Source organism: Chrysochloris asiatica, unplaced genomic scaffold (genome assembly GCF_000296735.1).
Source record: "Chrysochloris asiatica unplaced genomic scaffold, ChrAsi1.0 scaffold00064, whole genome shotgun sequence".
NCBI lineage: Eukaryota > Metazoa > Chordata > Mammalia > Afrosoricida > Chrysochloridae > Chrysochloris > Chrysochloris asiatica.
Window position 1 is genome coordinate 4,922,415 of NW_006408582.1, and position 18,522 is coordinate 4,940,936.

An 18,522-nucleotide genomic window follows, 5' to 3' on the forward strand; every position below is an offset into this window, starting at 1 on the left:
TAGTTTACATGAGAGGACTTTAGTTTTACATTCATTCCATCGTATATCATTTCATTGCCATGGTTCCAATCCCCTCCATGCGTCATCCACTGACCAAAGGGCATATCCCAGAAACCCGCCCCCGCACTTCCTCCTCCCTGTCCAGTCTTCGGCCCCCAGTCCCTCTCTCTCTCTGGATCCAAAGTCCCCAGCCGCTTCATCACTCCAAGTCATCGTCTCTGTCTCCATCCCAGGCATCTCTGCTTCTCTGGATAGGGTCCCGCTCTCCGCTTTTCTCTGTTAATGGTCCCAGAGACCTGCTCTCCTAGACTGGAGAAATAATCACTTCCTTCCTAGCTACAAATCGTCCACCTCTGCGTTTCCAACCCTCATAATCAGTCCCGATAACCATTATTCACTACAGTATCACGAGTTACCCATCTGTATTTCATTTCATCAGCTCTGCCTAGACAGATTGGATAGTACTCACTGGTGATTCTGCCTTTCTCCATGCCCCCCACGCTCTAGGTTCCCTCTTGAAAGCTTGTAAGCCAGTCACTTCTTGCCTTTGTAGTCCCCCCCTCCCCATTTGGGTATCCAATGTCCAAGTTGCCCATATCTGTCTACTCTGTGTCTGGAGGGGGTGGGAATGTTTCTTGCTGTAAGGATTTGTTGCTTCTTTTGAGACACTGCATTCGTAGGTGTTGGTCAGGTTCATCAGATTGTGTCAGCTCAGTCTTTTTTTTTTTTCCCCTCTTCTTCTCCTGGTTGAGCTCTGATCATCCAGAGTCATCTGGTTCACGTCACGTGGGTACCATCTGCAAGTGTGGTGTTCTTGTGCACATTCCCTCTCTTCCCATCAGCCAGTAGCTCGACTCTCCACTCGAGTCCTCCGTGGCCACGCCACTGACTCTGGGCCCAGGAGTCCCCAGGTCTCCCCACACTGCTTGCCAACCAGGCCCCCAGAAGCCTACTGAATATTGTAAGGCTTAGCTTACTGCTTCATTGCTGCTTTTACCCCGCTTCCCCCTATCGGTGATGTGTGTGGTCACCAATCAGAGCACGTATTTCTGTTGAGTCTTAGTCTTGGAAGGGGGTTTGTGTTGAGAGGACCCGACCACTTGCCTTGATGTTCCCTAGGGAAGCGATTTGTTTGCTCTTGTAGTAACAGTCCATCTGCCTTTATTGTTTTGTATTTTTCCTGTAGGTCTTTCATTCAAGAAGTATCTTTTGTTCTTCCATCCATATTCTCTTGATGCTTTCTGCATCATTCAATAATTTGCCCAGAGACTCTTTCAGTAAAGAAAGTCGAGGCTTGAATTTTTTCTTCAGTTCCCCCAGCTTAAGAAATGATGAGCGTGTTCTTCCTTTTTGGTTTTCTGATTCCAGATCTTTGCACACTTAGTTGTAATATTTGGCTTTATCCTCTCAAGCTGATCTTTGAAATTTTCTGTTCAGCTCTTGGACCTCCTCATTTCTTCAATTTGCTTTAGCATCTTTATGCTGGAGAGCAAGTTTCAGGGCCTCTTCTGACATCCATTTTGACCTTTTCCTTCTTTCTTATCTTCTCAGTGACTTTTTGTGTATGATGTTCTTGTTGTCATCCGACAACACTTCTGGTTTTCAGTCATTAGTGTTTAATATATTAAATCTGTTCTTCAGATGATCTCTAAATTCAGGTGGGATAATTCAAGGTCATATTTTTGCTCTTGTGGACTTGTTTTCATTTTCTTCTTCTTCAATTTGAATTTGCATATGAGTAATTGATGGTCTAGTCAACAGTCTGCCCTTAGCCTTGTTTTGACTGATGATATGGAGCTTTTCTATCGTCTCTTTCCGCAGGTGTAGTCAATTTGATTTCTGTGTATTCCATCTGGTGAGGTCCATGTGTATAGTCATCTCTTATGACTGTCTAAAGAAGGTATTTGAAATGAACAAATCGTTGGTTTTGCAGAATTCTATCATGTGATCTCCAGCATCATTTCTATCATGAAGGCCATATTTTCCAACTACTGATCATTCCTCTTTGCTCCCAACTTTTGCATTCCAATCACCAGTAATGATCAATATATCTTGATTGCATGTTTGATCAATTTCAGATAGAAGAAGTTGGTAGACTTCTATTTCATCCTCACTGGCTTTAGTGGTTGGTGCATAAATTTGAATAAAAGTGGTATTAACTGGGTTTCCCTGTAGGCGCATGGATATTATCCTATCGCAGACAGTGTTGTACCTCATGACTGATCTGGATATGTTCTTTTTGACAATGAATGCAACCCCAATCCTCTCCAATTTGTCATTCCCGGCATAGTAAACCATGTGGTTTTCAGATTCAAAATGGCCAATACCAGTCCATTTCAGCTCACTAATGCCTAAGATACAATGTTTATGCGTTCTGTTTCATTTTTGACAATTTCCAGTTTTCCTAGATTCATAATTCATACATTCCATATTCTGATTTTCATTGGATGTTTACAGCTCTTTCTGTTCATTTTGAGTTATGCCCCATCAGCAAATAACGGTTCCGTGGGCTTTTTTCCATGGGCTTTATTCCATTCGCATCATCCTGGTCAACTCTACTTGGAGGAGGCAGCTCTTCCCCAGTCTCATTTTCAGTGCCTTCCAACCTGAGGGGCTCATTTTCTGGCATTATATCTGACAGTGTTTCTCTGCTGTTCATAAAGTTTTCTGTGACTAAATATTCGAAAGTAGTTCGTCACTCTTTCTTCCTAGTCTGTCTTTGTCTGGAAGCTCATCTGAAACCTGTCCACCATGGGTGACCCTGCTGGTATTTAAAATACTGGTGGCATAGCTTTCAGAATCACAGCAACTCACAAGTCATCACAGTATGACAAACTGACAGAGGAGTGGTGACCGTTTGGTTTTAAGTGGAAACTGTCACTTTAAATTTTGAGGAGATCTGTGCACATGTGTAGTAGAACCCTCCAGGGGTGGGGGTGGGGTATCCATTCTCTCAGGCTTCCCCTCTAGTCAACAGAATGGAGGTGTGCAGACAGCGAGAGACCAATGAACAGATACCAAAAAAGAATGTCCACATCTTGTATCCGTGTTTCTGTCAGGTGTCCATGCCTGTTCTGAGTCTTCCCCCACTTGGTCTCTCCCAAGATGGAGGCTCTCAGAGGCACTGAGCATCTTGAATTAGAAAGCAATGGATGTCTTAATTATGCTACAAATTCCCCTAGCTTGTAAACCTTCCAATCTTCTAAATATTCCTTTATGTGAGGTTCAGAATTCTGGAACCATCCCAAGCCTACTTGGTCCAGTATTCTGTGTTGTTGGTGATGGAGCGCCTCACTGCACGTCTACCCGATCTGCCATACTAGCTGTTACATAGTTATTGAGTGATCATAATATGCAGGCACTATGCAAGGAAGAATTCACAATATAGATATGATGACAGTTTGGAAGGTAATGTGCATGGAAGTAAAAATAGTGGGACAAAAGGAGTCCTTAGATAACTAGTTATGACCTACATACCACATCTTGTTTTATATTGTATCTTTATACATTTTCTTACCCTGCCTTGAAATACTTGTTTTTTATCATTACTTCTTTGAAGACCATCATTTTCTTTGAGATCCTGCTCAGATTTACTCTTTCCAGAAATTCTTAGCCAAATGACTTCTTACTTGTACATTCTTGCGTATTACACAGTTGTTGTTGTTAAGTGCTGTCGAGTTGGTTCTGACTCATAGGAACCCTTATAGGGTTTGTTGTTGTTAAGTGCCAACAAGTCGATTCCAACCCATAGCAACCCTGTATAGGGTTTCAAGGAACAGCTGGTGAGCTTGAACTGCTGCTAACCTTTGCAATTCAAATGGCTTTGCAATCTGGCACATTAACCCACAACACCACACCAGGCCAGGACGCCTTATAGGGTTTAAGAGACTTTAAATCTTAACTTGGGTGGAATCTTTTGAACTTGATGGTCTGTAAGTTGTTCATAGTTGTTGTTTAGTGCCCCTGAGTCTCTTCTATGCTTGTCTTGTGTTTAGTTTGGTATTCAACAGCATAGGCTGTTTATTCACATAGTTCTGAACCCAGGTCCTAATTGTTACCCTTTGAGCAAGTTCCTTGTACTTTCTTGGGCTAAGTTGCAGAGAGAAATGATAATAATACATAATATTTCTGAGGATTGTTGTGAAAATAGACTGAGATAATGTATCTGGGGATAGGAAAAGAACTAGACTGCTAATCGCTAGATAGGCATTTCAAACCCACCAGCCATTCTAGGAAACCCTACACAAGGCTGCAATAAATCAGTACTAACTAGATGGCATGCAACAGCAGTAACAGTAAATGCTCAATAATCCTCATTACTGCTGTTGTTATCTCCCTTATTAGAGTTGCTTAAAAGTTGATTTAGAAACTCTAAGCGTGATCCATTGTTTAGCCAAAAACCATTTGAGATAACTCATCTTTTTATTCAATTGCTAATTTTATTAATTTAGTACCTAATATGGGTAAAAAAAGTCAGTGGTTAAAGCTCACCAGCTGCTCCTTGGAAACCCTATACAGGGTCACTGTGGGTCAGAATCGACTCAGCAGCACTTAACAACAACAATGGGTAAAAAGGAGCTCTGGTAACGTAGTGGTTATGAATTGGGCTGCTAACCTCAGGGTCAGCAGTTCGAAACTACCAACTGTTCTGCAGGAGAAAGATGAGGCTTTCTGCTCCTGTAAAGATTTACAGCCTCAGAAACCGTGTACAGGGTTGCTATGAGTAGGAACCGACTCCATGGTACTTAACAATAACAACAGTATGGGTAAAAGTGGAGTCCTGATGTGCCATTATTTAATAAGCACTGGACTGCTAATCACTTGCCACTCCTCGGAAACAGGGTCACTCTGAGTCAGAACTGATTTAACAGCAACTTGGGTAAAAATGTAGTTATGTTACTCCATATATATGTATATGTACAGAATATCTCATCTTTGGGAAAGTGAAAGGAACTGGGGTCAGAACTGATTTCAATATTTGGTATATTGTAATAAATGAAGTTTTTAGTTGTTGATTGTAGAGTACTCTGGTAGCATAGTGGTTACGAATTGGGCTGCGAGCTGCAAGGTCAGCAGTTCAAAACTACCAGCTGTTCCGCAGGAGAAAGATGAGGCTTTCTGCTCCCGTAAAGATTTACAGCCTCGGAAACCTTGTACTAGGTCGCTCTGAGTTGGAACCGACTGCACGGCACATAACAACAACAATACTATTCTAGATTATCAGACACTATTAAGATATAGACAGTATACTGGATTTAGGAGTCATTCCCTCCGTTCTTAACTTTCCTGGTACGTGAAAGGTTATTTTATAGGTATTTTTCATTGTCTCACCAATGAACTCGCTTTCTTTATTATGGATAATTGAGATTTAATCTGGCTTCAGTTTCTTTGTTAGTTGCTAATTTTACATATTCCTTTTTTACCCCCCAAATTTTTGTGAATTGAGTGAAGGTTTACAAAGCAGATCATCAGTTTTACATTTAACATATCACATCCTTTGCTTCATTACATAGTTGCAATCCCCCTCATTTCACGTGTTCCTTTGAAACATATGAAATCATTATTTCTTCCTTTCCTCACCTGACTTTTTTTTTGTTACTAGCATTATCTCTTTAAATTATATAGGCCACCTATGTTTTGATGTTGGTTCCAACTCATAACGACCCTCTGTAGGGTTTCTGAGGCTTTTGTAAGCCTTTGCAAGAGCCAAAAGCCTCATCTTTCTCCTACTGAGCAGCTGGTGGGCTTGAATTGCCTACCTTGTGGTTCGCAGTCCAGTGCATATCATACAGAGCTCCCATGCTCCCCAGTCCATTTTGGTTAGAGTCCTCTTAACTACCTTATTCTCCCTTCTTTTATTTTAGAGCCAAGTTTGTTCATTCATTGAGTTGTTTTTATATGCCAGGAATTGTGTTAGAAACTGCAGACCCCCAAATCAATAAAGCATTGTACCTGTTCTTCTGGAGCCTAAATTCTGTTAAAGAAGGGATACATGTAAAATTATATGGTGAGGAGTTCTGGTGTGGTGCTGTAGGATAAGCACTGAGCTGCTAACCTAAAGGTCAGCACTTCAAACTCAACAGCTGCTCTTGGAAACCCTAAACAGGGTTGCTATGAATTGTAAGTGACTCAGTAGTACTTAACAATAACAACAATGGTGAGGATTTGACAAAGTTGAAAAAAGATTATTGAGCAAAAACAGGCCATTTGTATCAAGCTGAAGAGTTTGAACCTAATTTTGTAGGTAACACAGAATAATGGAAGAATTTTAAGCATCATAATCCATTTTATTTTTCATTTATTTAAAAAATAAGATGACTACACATGTATGGTAGAAAATAAAAATAAAAGAACAGAAATAAATGAGAATCCCTTGTAATTACACTATCAACAAATATTTCCTAGTACATTTTGGTTTAGATCATTCAGTATGCTGTGTACCCTGTGTTTTTTGGCAGATACCCATTATTGAATTTATCAGTTCCTTGATTATCAATATTGTTATTTTTAATTATGAAACAATATAAAATTTTCTTGAATTTTTTCCCTGCATTTATTGAAATGATCATGTACTTTTTGTGAGTGTGTTTTTTCCCTTTTGTCTATCAGTGTGTAAAATGCATGAATCTTTTTTTCCTGTGTTAAAACAATGTGGCAGCCATGGAATAAGCCCAATGTTGTGATTTTAGAACATACTAGGTTCCCTTTGCTATGTTTTGTTTAGGATTTTGCATCTTTATTCACGATTGAGGTTGGTCTATAGTTGTTCCTTGTGCAGTTTGTACCACATTCTGTGATATGACAATTTGTTTGTTTGTATTTATTTGACTTTGCATCACATCCCACTGTGTTCCCTTTTGAGAGATGTGATATTTTGCCATGTTATTTTTTACCAGTCAAGATTTAAATTTTTGGTTTAAAATCTTCTGGGATTGTGTTAGTTGGTTTTATTTATCTTGGGTCTTTCTTGAATTCAGTTTATATGTATTTTATGGAGTTAACAGTTTAGTGTTTTTAAAAACTCATTGCTACAAGAATGTTTCTTTGTCTTTAATGAACAGAAGCCGGCAAACTTTAAAAGTCAGAGAACATAATGTGCTGGGACCGTATGTGGATGGACTTTCTAAACTGGCTGTTACAAGTTACAAGGTAAAAACATCTTTTTTGTGAACTACTTAAATTTAATGTAGTAAATATTTTTGTTTATAATTTGTTACATTTTTAAAAAAATAATTATAGTAGCATCACTTAATAAACTACTTAAAAAACTCTTCTACTTAAAGAGATATACAGTGGTTTTGTTGTTGTTAAGTGCCGATGAGTTAGTTCCAACTCATAGAAACCCTGTGTAGGGTTTTTAGGACAGTTTAATTGTGAGAGAAGATGTACATATTTGCTAGACATATCTATTCATCATTTACAAGGCCTCATTTTTTCTCTCTCATGTTTATGATTTCTAAAATTGTGATGTGCCTTACAGTTGTGTTGACCTTTAGTTAGTACCCCTCGTTTTCCAACTTCACAGTTCTGCTCTTCGTGATGATTCCTTTGGGCTTTGTGTGTTGCAGACTGAGGGGTGGCTGGGTGAACTTTGTGATGTTTTATACATTGGACTAAGAGTCAAAGAATGTGTACCTAGTGATACTCCTCTTGTTGCTTATATGACTCTGGATCATTTACTGCACCTCACCTGACTTCTTTGGTCTACCTTTTAAAATGGACATGGATTTTATTTTCTTGACTATCTCATGAGATAGATTCATTTATTCCTTGTTCAATAATTCCTTCATTTAGTAAACAGTTATTGAATATATTTTATGTTCTAGGCACTGCTAGGTCCTGGGGGTATGAAAAAATGAATGAAATGATGCATTCCCTCAAAATACTTATAGATGTTCTGAAGGTATTACAAACCAGCATGGTAGGTGTGTCGTGACATATGTTAAGGAATCATAGTTTGGAGGAGTACTAATGTACTTTGCCGGGCTTAATGTTCATTGACAAACTAAATGCACCTGGCAAATATGGTTGACTAAGCTGTGAAAACTTTAATGTTTTTTTATAATATAGCATAGTTTTACTCTTTATTAGACAGATACTAAAACATATGTAAATTATTTCTATTCAGGATATCGAGTCCTTGATGTCTGAGGGTAACAAATCTCGTACAGTTGCTGCAACCAATATGAATGAGGAAAGTAGCCGATCACATGCAGTCTTCAAAATCACCCTCACACATACTTTGTATGATGTGAAGTCTGGGGTAAGTGTTGAGATGCATGCCCTGATTTTAATGTTTAAAGTGGACCATGGTTTGTCTTACTTACTTAAGACGTTAGATGAATTAAAGTTCTAGCTAGACAGATATGTACTAGTTAGGACTTAGATCCAGAATAGGAATAGGGTGATTGCAGAATTGAGCGCCAGAAGAAGAGTGGATCCTTGATGGAATCTCTAGGAAGAACTCTCAGAACAACATAAATCTTATCTAACAGGAATGGTACTACTGAGGTTTCATTAGATCTGAGGTCAGGGCATACACCATAGCTGTGATCCTGGAACTAGTAGGAATCAAGAAGTTGTTGCAGGGAAGCTGCTTCTTAACATCATAGATGCTAGAGAATGTATGCTGAAACACACCCTAAATGGGAAAACACCTTATGGTTTCATGATTTAGTTTACCAGCTGAAAAAGTGAAAAAGGGATAGGGGATCACTTCTGCTTTCCAAATCGTCAGCAAGTAATCTGATTGGCAGACCCTAAGTCATAATTGTGATCCCTGGGTATAAGGTAGCCTCAGAAGTGTAAGTTGTAACTCTTCAGCCTCGTTAGCTAAAAGATGGTGGAACAGAAACTGAGCACATTGATGATCCACAGTTTCTACTACAATTGTAGCTCAGACTTCAGAGAAGCACTCCTCAGCCCATCTTTTTTTTTTTAATGTTTTATTGTGAATTATGTGGTAGTTTACATGGGAGAACATTAGCTTTACATTCACCCTATTTTATATTGTTTCATTGCCATGGTTACAATCCTCTCCATGTATCATCAACCAACCAAAGGGTATACCCTGCAAGTCTGCCCTGTGGTCGACAGCACACAGCCCCTCTCCCTCTCTGGGTCTAGAGTTCCCAGCCACTCCATCTCTCCATGTCATCATCTCTGCCTCCATCTCTGGCATCACTGTTTTTCTGGGTAGGGTCCCCCATTCCCCTCTTCTCCTTTGATGGTCCCAGGGACCTCCGCTCCTGGACTGCAAAGTCAATCACTCCCCTTCTTTCCACTACAAAACATATACATTTACATTTCCGATCCTCACAGTCAGTCCTGATAGCAGTCATTCACCATTGTGCCACATGAGTGCTATCTGCATCTCCTTTCATCAGTCCCACCCAGACAGATTGGATACTACTCAGTGGAGATTCTACCTTCCTCTACACCCTCTAGATCTAGGCTCCCTCTTGAAAGCTTGTAAGTTAGTTACTTCTTGCATTTGTAGCCCTGCATTTTGGGTAGCCAGTGTCCAAGTTGCTCTTCCCTATCTACCCTGTGTATCGAGGGGGTGGGAATGATCCTCGCTGTAAAGATTTGTTCCCTCGTTTGAGCTACTGCATCCATAGGTGTAGGTCAAGTTTATCAAATTGTATCAGATTACTCTTTTTTTTTTCCCTCTTTTTTCTTCTTCTAGTTGAGTTCTAATCATCTAGCCATTGAAGCTAGGTCAAATGGGTTTTATCTGCAAGTGTGGGTATTTTTGGGCATATGCCCTGTCAGCCCCTCTTAATCCACAAGTCTCTGCCCTGTCTGTCTCAAGCAAGCTGGGTTCTTCCAGCATCAACTCTGCCTCATCCAGACCAGGGCTCAGTACACGTCTGCCAAATCCAGCGATGCCATCCCCTCTTATAATGGCTAACTGGAAGCTAATGTCACAGATTTCCTGGAGATTCTTTTTAAATGTTACCTTCTCAACAGCTGAAATGATAAACCTAGCTATAAAATTGCTTAATTTATAGAATAACCTTACATTTGGTTTTGAATAGTAAACAGAGTAAACAGTAAACAAGCCTGAGATGTGTAAGCTTCTTTACACTGAAAACTCCTCCATTGACTCATCTATTTATATTTTCCTTTACTTTTATGTTAATTTTTACTGATTTATTATGATCTCTCTCCCTGATGCATCAGTTTCATATACCAGAAGTTAAACAATCACTCTGACAAAAACTATATTTTAGTATAAGATTTTCATTTGTTGAAAACATAGTTTTTTCTTCTTTTACTATTACAGCAAGATTAGTATAACAAAAGGTTCTTTGTTTCCTGTTTCCTTTCAGCATAAAACAAAAACATACTGAAGACTTTTATTTATTTATTTTCAAACCAAAAGTACTTTTGATTTGGGAGGCTGAATATCCTTTTGTTAGCAACATGTTCACGTCATATATTTTAAAGGAAAAGCTCTAAAATTGATACTATCTATAGATTTTGGCATTGGTTCCCCATGTTTCTTATAATGGCTGCTGAAATATAAAATACCTGTTACATATATGCTTATGTGTGTGTTTTTGAGACAGCTGTTGAATTTAAACTATGTTTTAATTCATCATTTTGTGTTTGCAGCTTCCTTTTTAAAGATATATATTGTTTGCATAATTATGTTACCTAAAGATTTACGACTCATATTTTTAGCACAAAAAAGAAATTTCATCTACCAAAAGATCTATCTAAATATGTATGATCTAGGAAAACAATGTAAATATAATACATGAGTTATAAAATAAGGGAATAGTTATATGTGAATAATATGAAAAACTTTAGAAAGTGTTTCTTAAAATTTGCTAAAGGATTTTTCTATTGTACAAAAGTCAAGTTTTTTTGTAACATCAATAAGAATTATAAGAATTTCACTTTGGCTAAGTACTTATGAAAATTTAAAAAGCATTGTTACAAATTATTAAAATTTCTATCTTATAGGTTTTGTATACTTCTCTATGGAAAATTCATTGGATTCCCTTCAAAATGCCCCAGTTTGCAGGGGAACACTAACTTACTTTTTAAATGTCTAATTATAAATTATAGGCAGCACTGGTAGCGTAGTGGTTACGAATCGGGCTGCGAACCTTAAGGTCAGCGGTTCGAAACTACCAGCTGCTCCGCGGGAGAAAGATGAGGCTTTCTACTCCCGTAAAGATTTACACCCTCGGAAACCCTATACAGGGTCGCTATGGGTCGGAACCGACTCGATGGCACATAACAACAACAACAATTATAAATTATGTGATAGTTTACATGGGAGAACATTAATTTCACATTCATCCTATCATATATTGTTTCATTGCCATGGTTACAATCCCCTCCATGCATCATCAACTAACCAAAGGGCATATCTTACAAGCTTACCCTACCCCCCCAAAAAAAAACCCTTGTCGTCATCATACAGCTCCTCTCCCTCTCTGGGTCTAAAGTCCGCAGCTGCATCATCTCTCTACGTCATCATCTCTGCCTCCATCGCAGGCATCACTGCTTCTCTGGTAGGATCCCGCTCTCTGCTCTTCTCCCTTCGTGGTCCAGGGACCTCCACTCCTAGACTGCAAAGTTAATCACTCCCCTCCTTGCTGCAAAATGTCTACCTTTACATTTCTAACCCTCACAAGCAGTCCTGATAACAGTTATTCACTATTGTATCACAAGAGACCTATCCGCATCTCCTTCATCAGCCTGAACACCACCTTTTTTGAGACAAATTTTCGCTCTGTTTAGATTAGTATAGTCCTGTATAATTTTATGTGTATCCATTACTAGTGCTGGTAGCGTGGTGGTTACGAGTCGGGCTGCTAATCTTCACAATCAGCAGTTTGAAATTAACCAGCTGTCCCACAGGAGAAAGATGAGGTTTTCTGCTCTTGTAAAGATTTACAGCCCCGGAAACCCTACACAGCGTCACTATGAGTCGGAACTGACTCCTCAGTACATAACCACCGTCACCAAAGTAGACTTTACAATTTTCTTAAACACTGTTTTACAACAGTACAAAACAATTTAGAAATAAGGTAAATAGCTTTTTAATAAATGGTTGAGATAATAAACTCATTTAGTTGACATAGTATCACTTTGTCTATTCTTTAACTGTTCATTATTGTTGTTGTTAAGCATCATAGAGTCAGTTCCGACTCATAGCAACCCTGATTGGGTTTCTTCCAAGGAACAGCTAGTGGGTTTGAACTGCCAGCCTGTGGTTCGCAGTCCAGCATTAATCCTGCAGTGCCACACTAAAAGTGTTTATCAATTTGCTTTCTAGACATCTGGAGAGAAAGTGGGCAAACTGAGCTTGGTTGATTTAGCTGGCAGTGAAAGAGCAACAAAAACCGGAGCTGCAGGTGACAGGCTGAAAGAAGGGAGCAACATTAACAAGTAAGTTTTTCAGAAGCATTCTTTTATTAATTGATTTAATAATAAATTGGAAACGGTCTCATGTTTTAAAAATATTTAACAAGATTCTAGAAAAATAAAGTTTATGAGGAATAAATAGTTTCATATTTATTTTTTTTCTAGTATTTTTTTGGAGGCCCATTTTGGTTTGTTGAGGAATCTGATGGAGCTGTGGAGCAAAGTCAGTTCAAGTTTTCTCAATAGCCATGTTTTTGAGATTTAAGACAGATAATTCTTTGTCCTATTGGTGGGGGTTGAGGGAGATGAAGGGTAGGGGTGGCTCTCTTATACACTGTGGGATGTTTAAGTTTTAGAAACATCCTGGTATCTAGCCATTAGATGCCAATCAATAGTAGCCAGCACAACTGCCCCATCCAAGTTGTGAAAACCTAAAGTATCTCCAGACATTGCCACATGTTCCCTATGAGACACAATGCCCCTTCTGTTGAGAACTGGTCTAAGCTGTAAAAAGTAACAAAAATGATTCATCTGTCAGAGTCTAGCTGTTGATCTTGACTTGTGTGTGATTATTTGAACAAACAACATGCTTACAGCCCACATTGACTTGCCTGTTTTTCTTTAACTGCTAATCTATACCAAGAAACTAGAGTATTCTCTTTTGTTCACCAGTTTCTTCTTATGTTTATGTTTTCTCCCTCTGACTCAGTTGTTAGCTCTTTGTGGGTAGGAATCTTTGCTGTCCTCATGGCTTCCAGAAAGACACAAAACATGCCAATTTATAGATTATAAGATTATAGAACACTATCATCCAGCTACAATGCTACTGTTAAATAAATACATATGTGCATACACAAAGTACAAAGTGAAAACAAAACAAAAAAAAGCATACTCCTATATGTTGCTCTGTGCTTTTTTTTTGTTGCTTTGTATTGTTTTAATCCATTGTACTTCCTTTCTTAAAGATACATGGTCTGTTTGTATAGTTATCTTGACCTAAAGATTTACAGCTTATATTTTTATCTACAAAAAAATGGGGAAAAAAAACCTGAGCTAAGCAGTTTTATTGCTTAAAGTAGTATTAGCAAGATAACAGCTACTTGGTGTTTATGGTTTTAAATGGAGCAGTAAAATGCTGACAGCAGTGCTGCTCCTATGCAGGTACAAAGACATCTTGTTCAGTCTTTGTGCTGAAGTGGGATATTTGATATATTAACTGTTTTATGATGATTGTGGTTTGTTGTACCATGCAGGTCTCTCACAACTCTTGGTTTAGTTATCTCGGCCCTTGCAGATCAGGGTGCTGGCAAAAATAAGAATAAATTTGTTCCATATCGTGACTCTGTTCTCACCTGGCTGCTCAAAGTAAGTATATCTCCTCCATCCCCACCCCCATATTTTTAATGGTTGGTAAAAAAGGAAAAATAAAGGCTGTCATATCCTCCATCAGTGTCCAGATTTATAATCACTAGGTTATATGATGATAATCACAATCTTTGTGGATTAAGCAAAAGTTTCTTCCTGGTGATTAACATCCTGATTCATCAGAACCTGTAAGTAAAGGGGTTCTTGGGCACATTGAATCACAAAATTGCCTGTGGGTATTTTTGGAGCCTTGTTGTGGAGCTGTAGTATAAGCACTGGATTGGTAACCTCAAGGTCAGTAGTTCAAACCTACTAGCCACTCTTGGAAACCCTGTACAGGGTCACTATTTTAGGGACTAGCTAAAAAGACCTAAAGAGCTCTGGTAGTGTAGTGGTTATGAATCAGGCTGTGAACCTCAAGGTCAGCAGTTCAAAACTACCAGCTGTTCCATGGGACAAAGATGAGGTTTTCTGCCCCCGTAAAGATTTACAGCCTCAGAAACCCTGTACAGGGTTGCTGTGAGTCGGAACTGACTCCCTGGCACATAATAACAACAGCAAAAGGACCTAATATTAATCTGACAGCTGAGTCATAGGAAAGGAATTTACATTGTCTTGCAAACTAAGCTGGATTTTTCAACCCTTCTCACAGACTCCTTTTGTTTGACTGACATTTTGTATGTACCTTGTTTTCTATTCAACTTTAATGTTACTCGTGATATAATTTCAGTTTTGATTTGCTTTGAGCTTCATAAAGCTGTTGCCTAAAGATAGAGTTGAGCACATAGTCATTTGTCAATTAATTTATTCAGTATGAACAAGAGAAGTGAAATACTTTTTTTTTCTACTTTGAATCTTACCTCTGTCCTAAATGTCTGAAACCATACCTCCCTCTACTTTTCATAGTCCAATCAATCCATTCTCCACAGTAAGATTGCAACATCTTAAGCTTACATTTCTTCAGTACCTCGCTATTAGTTCTTAGGACAAAATCCAAATGATTTAGTGACTTGTGATGTACAAGCCCTTTTATTTTATTTTAGTTTTTTTATTGTGGCTCGGGTGAAGGTTTACAGAGCAGATCAGCTTTCCATTCAACAATTCATACACATTTTGTTTCTTCTCATTGTTTGCAATCCCCACAATGAAGCATCACTTATACCACTTCCTTCTTGTGTTTCCTGCTGTCATACCCTTTTGAACATTGCCCTTGGGTAAATGCTACCCTTTTTTATCTCAAATGGTTAGCTATTTTAAATCTAGTGCTGTTGTTCTCATTGTAGACATGTCTGTTGCTTAGCTGAAAATTGAGCCATGGGGGTGAGTTCATTTCCAAACTTGAAGGGTGACTAAGGGCCATAGGGTTCTACTAGTGTCTATCTGAACAATAGGATTTTTATGATTTTGGGTTTTAGTCCACATTTGTCTCCTCCTTTATCCAGGACCTTTCAATGTAGTGGTACCCAGGCACCATCTAGTCCTTCTGGTCTCAAGGTTGTGGAGACTGGTATTTGTGTGGTTCATTAGTCCATTGGACTAACTGTTTCTATGTGTCTTCAATTTTCATCACTCTTTCTTAGGGAGAAGGCCATTCACAGAGCTTTTAAGACCCTAGCTGCTACTTACTAAAGAAGAATGTAAACATTGTCTTTGTGGACCTCTTTATACCAGTTGACTTTGGTTTCCCCTGAGACTATAGTCCTGAACCCCCCAGACCCAGCAACTTATTCCCTCAGGGTGTTTGGTTATGTTTAAGATGTTTCCATAATTTTACCCCTTTATGCTCCACCACAGAATCCTATGTGACAGTAGGGTAAGTATTGGACTGCTAACCGCAAGGTCAGTGTTTCAAACCCTCCAGCCACTCCTCAAAACCCTGTACAGTGTCACTGTAAGTCAGAACTGACTCAATGATACTTAATAACAACAACAGCATCACATCCGTGATACTCACTGGTATATTTTCAGCAAAGGTAAATGTTGCTGTTGTCAAGTGCCATTGAGTTGCTTCTGACTCTTAGTGACCCTTGTTAGGGTTTCCTAGGAGCAGCTGGTGGGTTTGAACCACTGACCTTATGGTTAGTAGTCCAGTGTTTATCCTACAGCATCATACCAGGTAAATACCCATGTACATATATCCTCTGTCAAGCATATATATACTTGTGGATATTTTCCAACATCCGTTCAACCTGAGTGTCTATCCTTACATCTATGTGTAGATCACTGCTATTGCAAGAGAATGTGTATATACAGTATTTACCTCTGTTGTCCAACTCTTGCACTCACCCCTAATGTGATGGCTGAAATTGCAGTTGCCTTGATAGGGCCAGACCAAATGATTTCGCAGGCCCTATTGTGGCCCATGAACCAGCTGTTCCCCACCCCTGTTCTAAATAGAATAAAAGTAAAGTCCTAGATGTAATACGGCACTCATCACTTAGCTAGAATTTCTGATACTAGGAAGCAAAAATGAACAATGAGAAGTAAAGAAATATCAGATTAAAGGGGCTAATAGTGGTTGCATACAATATATTGTAAAAAGTTATGAAAAGGTTTTCACCCTAAAAGAAACAGTCTTTTATGGTTATCCTGGATACTTCCATCCCCTGCCTCCCATCGTTTTTCTAACCTCCCTCTTGCTATATATTGCCTTCCCTTTCACCCAAGCTAACAAGTGCTTTCTCTCTAGCCAATAACTTACCTTCTTCCCCCCCCACCCGTGATAACCATCAAAGAATGTTTCTTTTAGTATTGTAGTATTATAATTTCTTATTGACTCACTAGCATCTCCCATCAGATGGTAAACTCAATGAAGAGTTGAATAAATGAGTGAATAATTTCAGCTCTGCTTTGAACTAGCATTATGACCTTTGATAAGTCTGTCAGATTTCTTGAGTCATAGTTTCTTATCTGTAAAATGAAATAATTTGATTAGATGAAAGAGTTCTTTTAGTTTTAAAAGATTCTGACTTCCAAAATTAAATTTCTTTCCTATGTCCATTTAATTTGCAGTTTTGTTTGAATAAAATGTATTTAATTTGTTTAATTAAACAATTAAACAGTAAGCAAGAAGCTCTATATTTTCTCCTTGACTGAGTGCCAGTTCTTTTGTTGCCATTTCCTTTTTGTTAATGGCTTGAAGCCATTTTTTAATATTAGCATGTTGTTGTTCTATGAACAAGGGCTTTTAAAATATCAAGTATTTGTTGTTGGCCAGGTTTCCATTTCTTCTTTGGTAGTTGTTGTTACAAATCCCCTTTTACCCAATAGCATTTGCTGTTAATGTGGGCTAACAGAATGCTGTAGTTCTTTGAAGGGTAGCACTCCTCCATGGTGCCATTACTGAACATCGGTACAATCTGAGTTGATTTAATTCCTGAGATCTTTATAAATAACATTTGAATTTCATTAATGTGTGTGGGACTTTTCTTGACATTTTCCTGGATGTTGCCAAGGCCAGGGTACCAACAATGTGAGATCAGTTTCTGGAAGTAGCGAAATCAGCAATCATAAAAGCTGCACAGAAGTTGCTTTTGTTTGTTAAAGTCCAAATTAGTTATATTTCTTTCCTGTTTTATGTATTAAAGTATATTTTCTACAGATATAATTATGTTAGCTAGGAGACTTGGTGGCACAATGGTTAAGCAGTTGGCTACTAACGAAAACGTTGTAGGTTCCAACACACCAGCAGTTCCACAGGAGAAAAGACCTGGTGATCTGCTGTAAAGTTTGAAAAAGGAAAAATTTTAAAAAACCCTGCCATTGAGGCGACTCTGACTGACAGTGACCCTGTAGAATAGAGCTGAACTACTCCATAGGACTTCTGAGACTATAAATTTTTATGGGAATAGACAGCCTCATCTCTCATCTTTCTCCCTTGGAGCAGCTGGTGGGTTTGAACCACTGACCTTGGGGTTAACAGCACAATGTTTAAATCACGGTGCCACTAGGGCTCCTTCTTGTAAAGACTGATTCATTTATTGTTTGCTGTAAAGTGGGTTCCTACTCCTAGTGACCCTGCATAGGGTTTCTGAGACTGTAAATCTTTATGGGAGCAGACAGCCTCATCTTTTTCCCAGGGAGCAACTGGTGGGTTCGAACTACTGACCTTGAGGTTAGCAGCCCACTGTGTAACCCCACTATACCACTAGTACTCCTTTTTGTGAAGATTACAGCCTAGGAAACCCTATGAAGCAGTTTTACTGTGACATAGAGCTTATAGTTTGCTATGAATTAGGATCAACTCAATTGTATACAGCAGTGTTTTCTGTAGAAAGCCAAGATTCAGTAATGGATAAATTTGTGGACATACTGTGTCTGATTATACTAAACTGTTAGCAATACCTAGGGAGTTATTTTGTTTCTGTAACCTAGCACAAAATAATTTGGGAAAGTGTCAGGACACCTAACTTATAACTGAGGTCTGGACTTTCTCTGAGTTACCAAGTATGCTATTATGAAGGAGTGGAAATATATTGGACTTGAAGGCAGAACACCCTAGATTTAAATATTTTAACCCCATTTGTCAGAACAAACCTGTTATCTCATTGGAAAATAGATACTAATAATTCAGAAAGGCTGAGGACTAAATAAAGTATGTGTGCAAAGGTTGTATAAATCACTGATTGCTCCAACACGTTTTAGCTATATCCTGTACAGGAAGAATTTTGTAAAGGTTAGTGCTGTCCACCCCACACATCTGTCAGTTGATTGTGCTGTGGTGACTTGCAAGTTCCTATGATGCTGGAAGCTATGCCACTGGAGTTTCAA

The 18,522-nt window shown here is 38.7% G+C and overlaps 1 protein-coding gene across 1 annotated transcript in view; it reads left to right on the plus strand.

The window, feature by feature from the left end:
* The window catches only part of KIF13B (kinesin family member 13B), a 294,477-nt gene that overhangs the window by 99,389 nt on the left and 176,566 nt on the right, over nucleotides 1–18,522 (plus strand). The window contains exons 7-10 of the mRNA XM_006864335.1: nucleotides 7,062–7,149; nucleotides 8,129–8,263; nucleotides 12,299–12,411; nucleotides 13,641–13,752. Of these exons, the coding sequence (XP_006864397.1) occupies nucleotides 7,062–7,149; nucleotides 8,129–8,263; nucleotides 12,299–12,411; nucleotides 13,641–13,752 (448 nt within the window). The remainder of the gene's footprint in view (nucleotides 1–7,061; nucleotides 7,150–8,128; nucleotides 8,264–12,298; nucleotides 12,412–13,640; nucleotides 13,753–18,522) is intronic.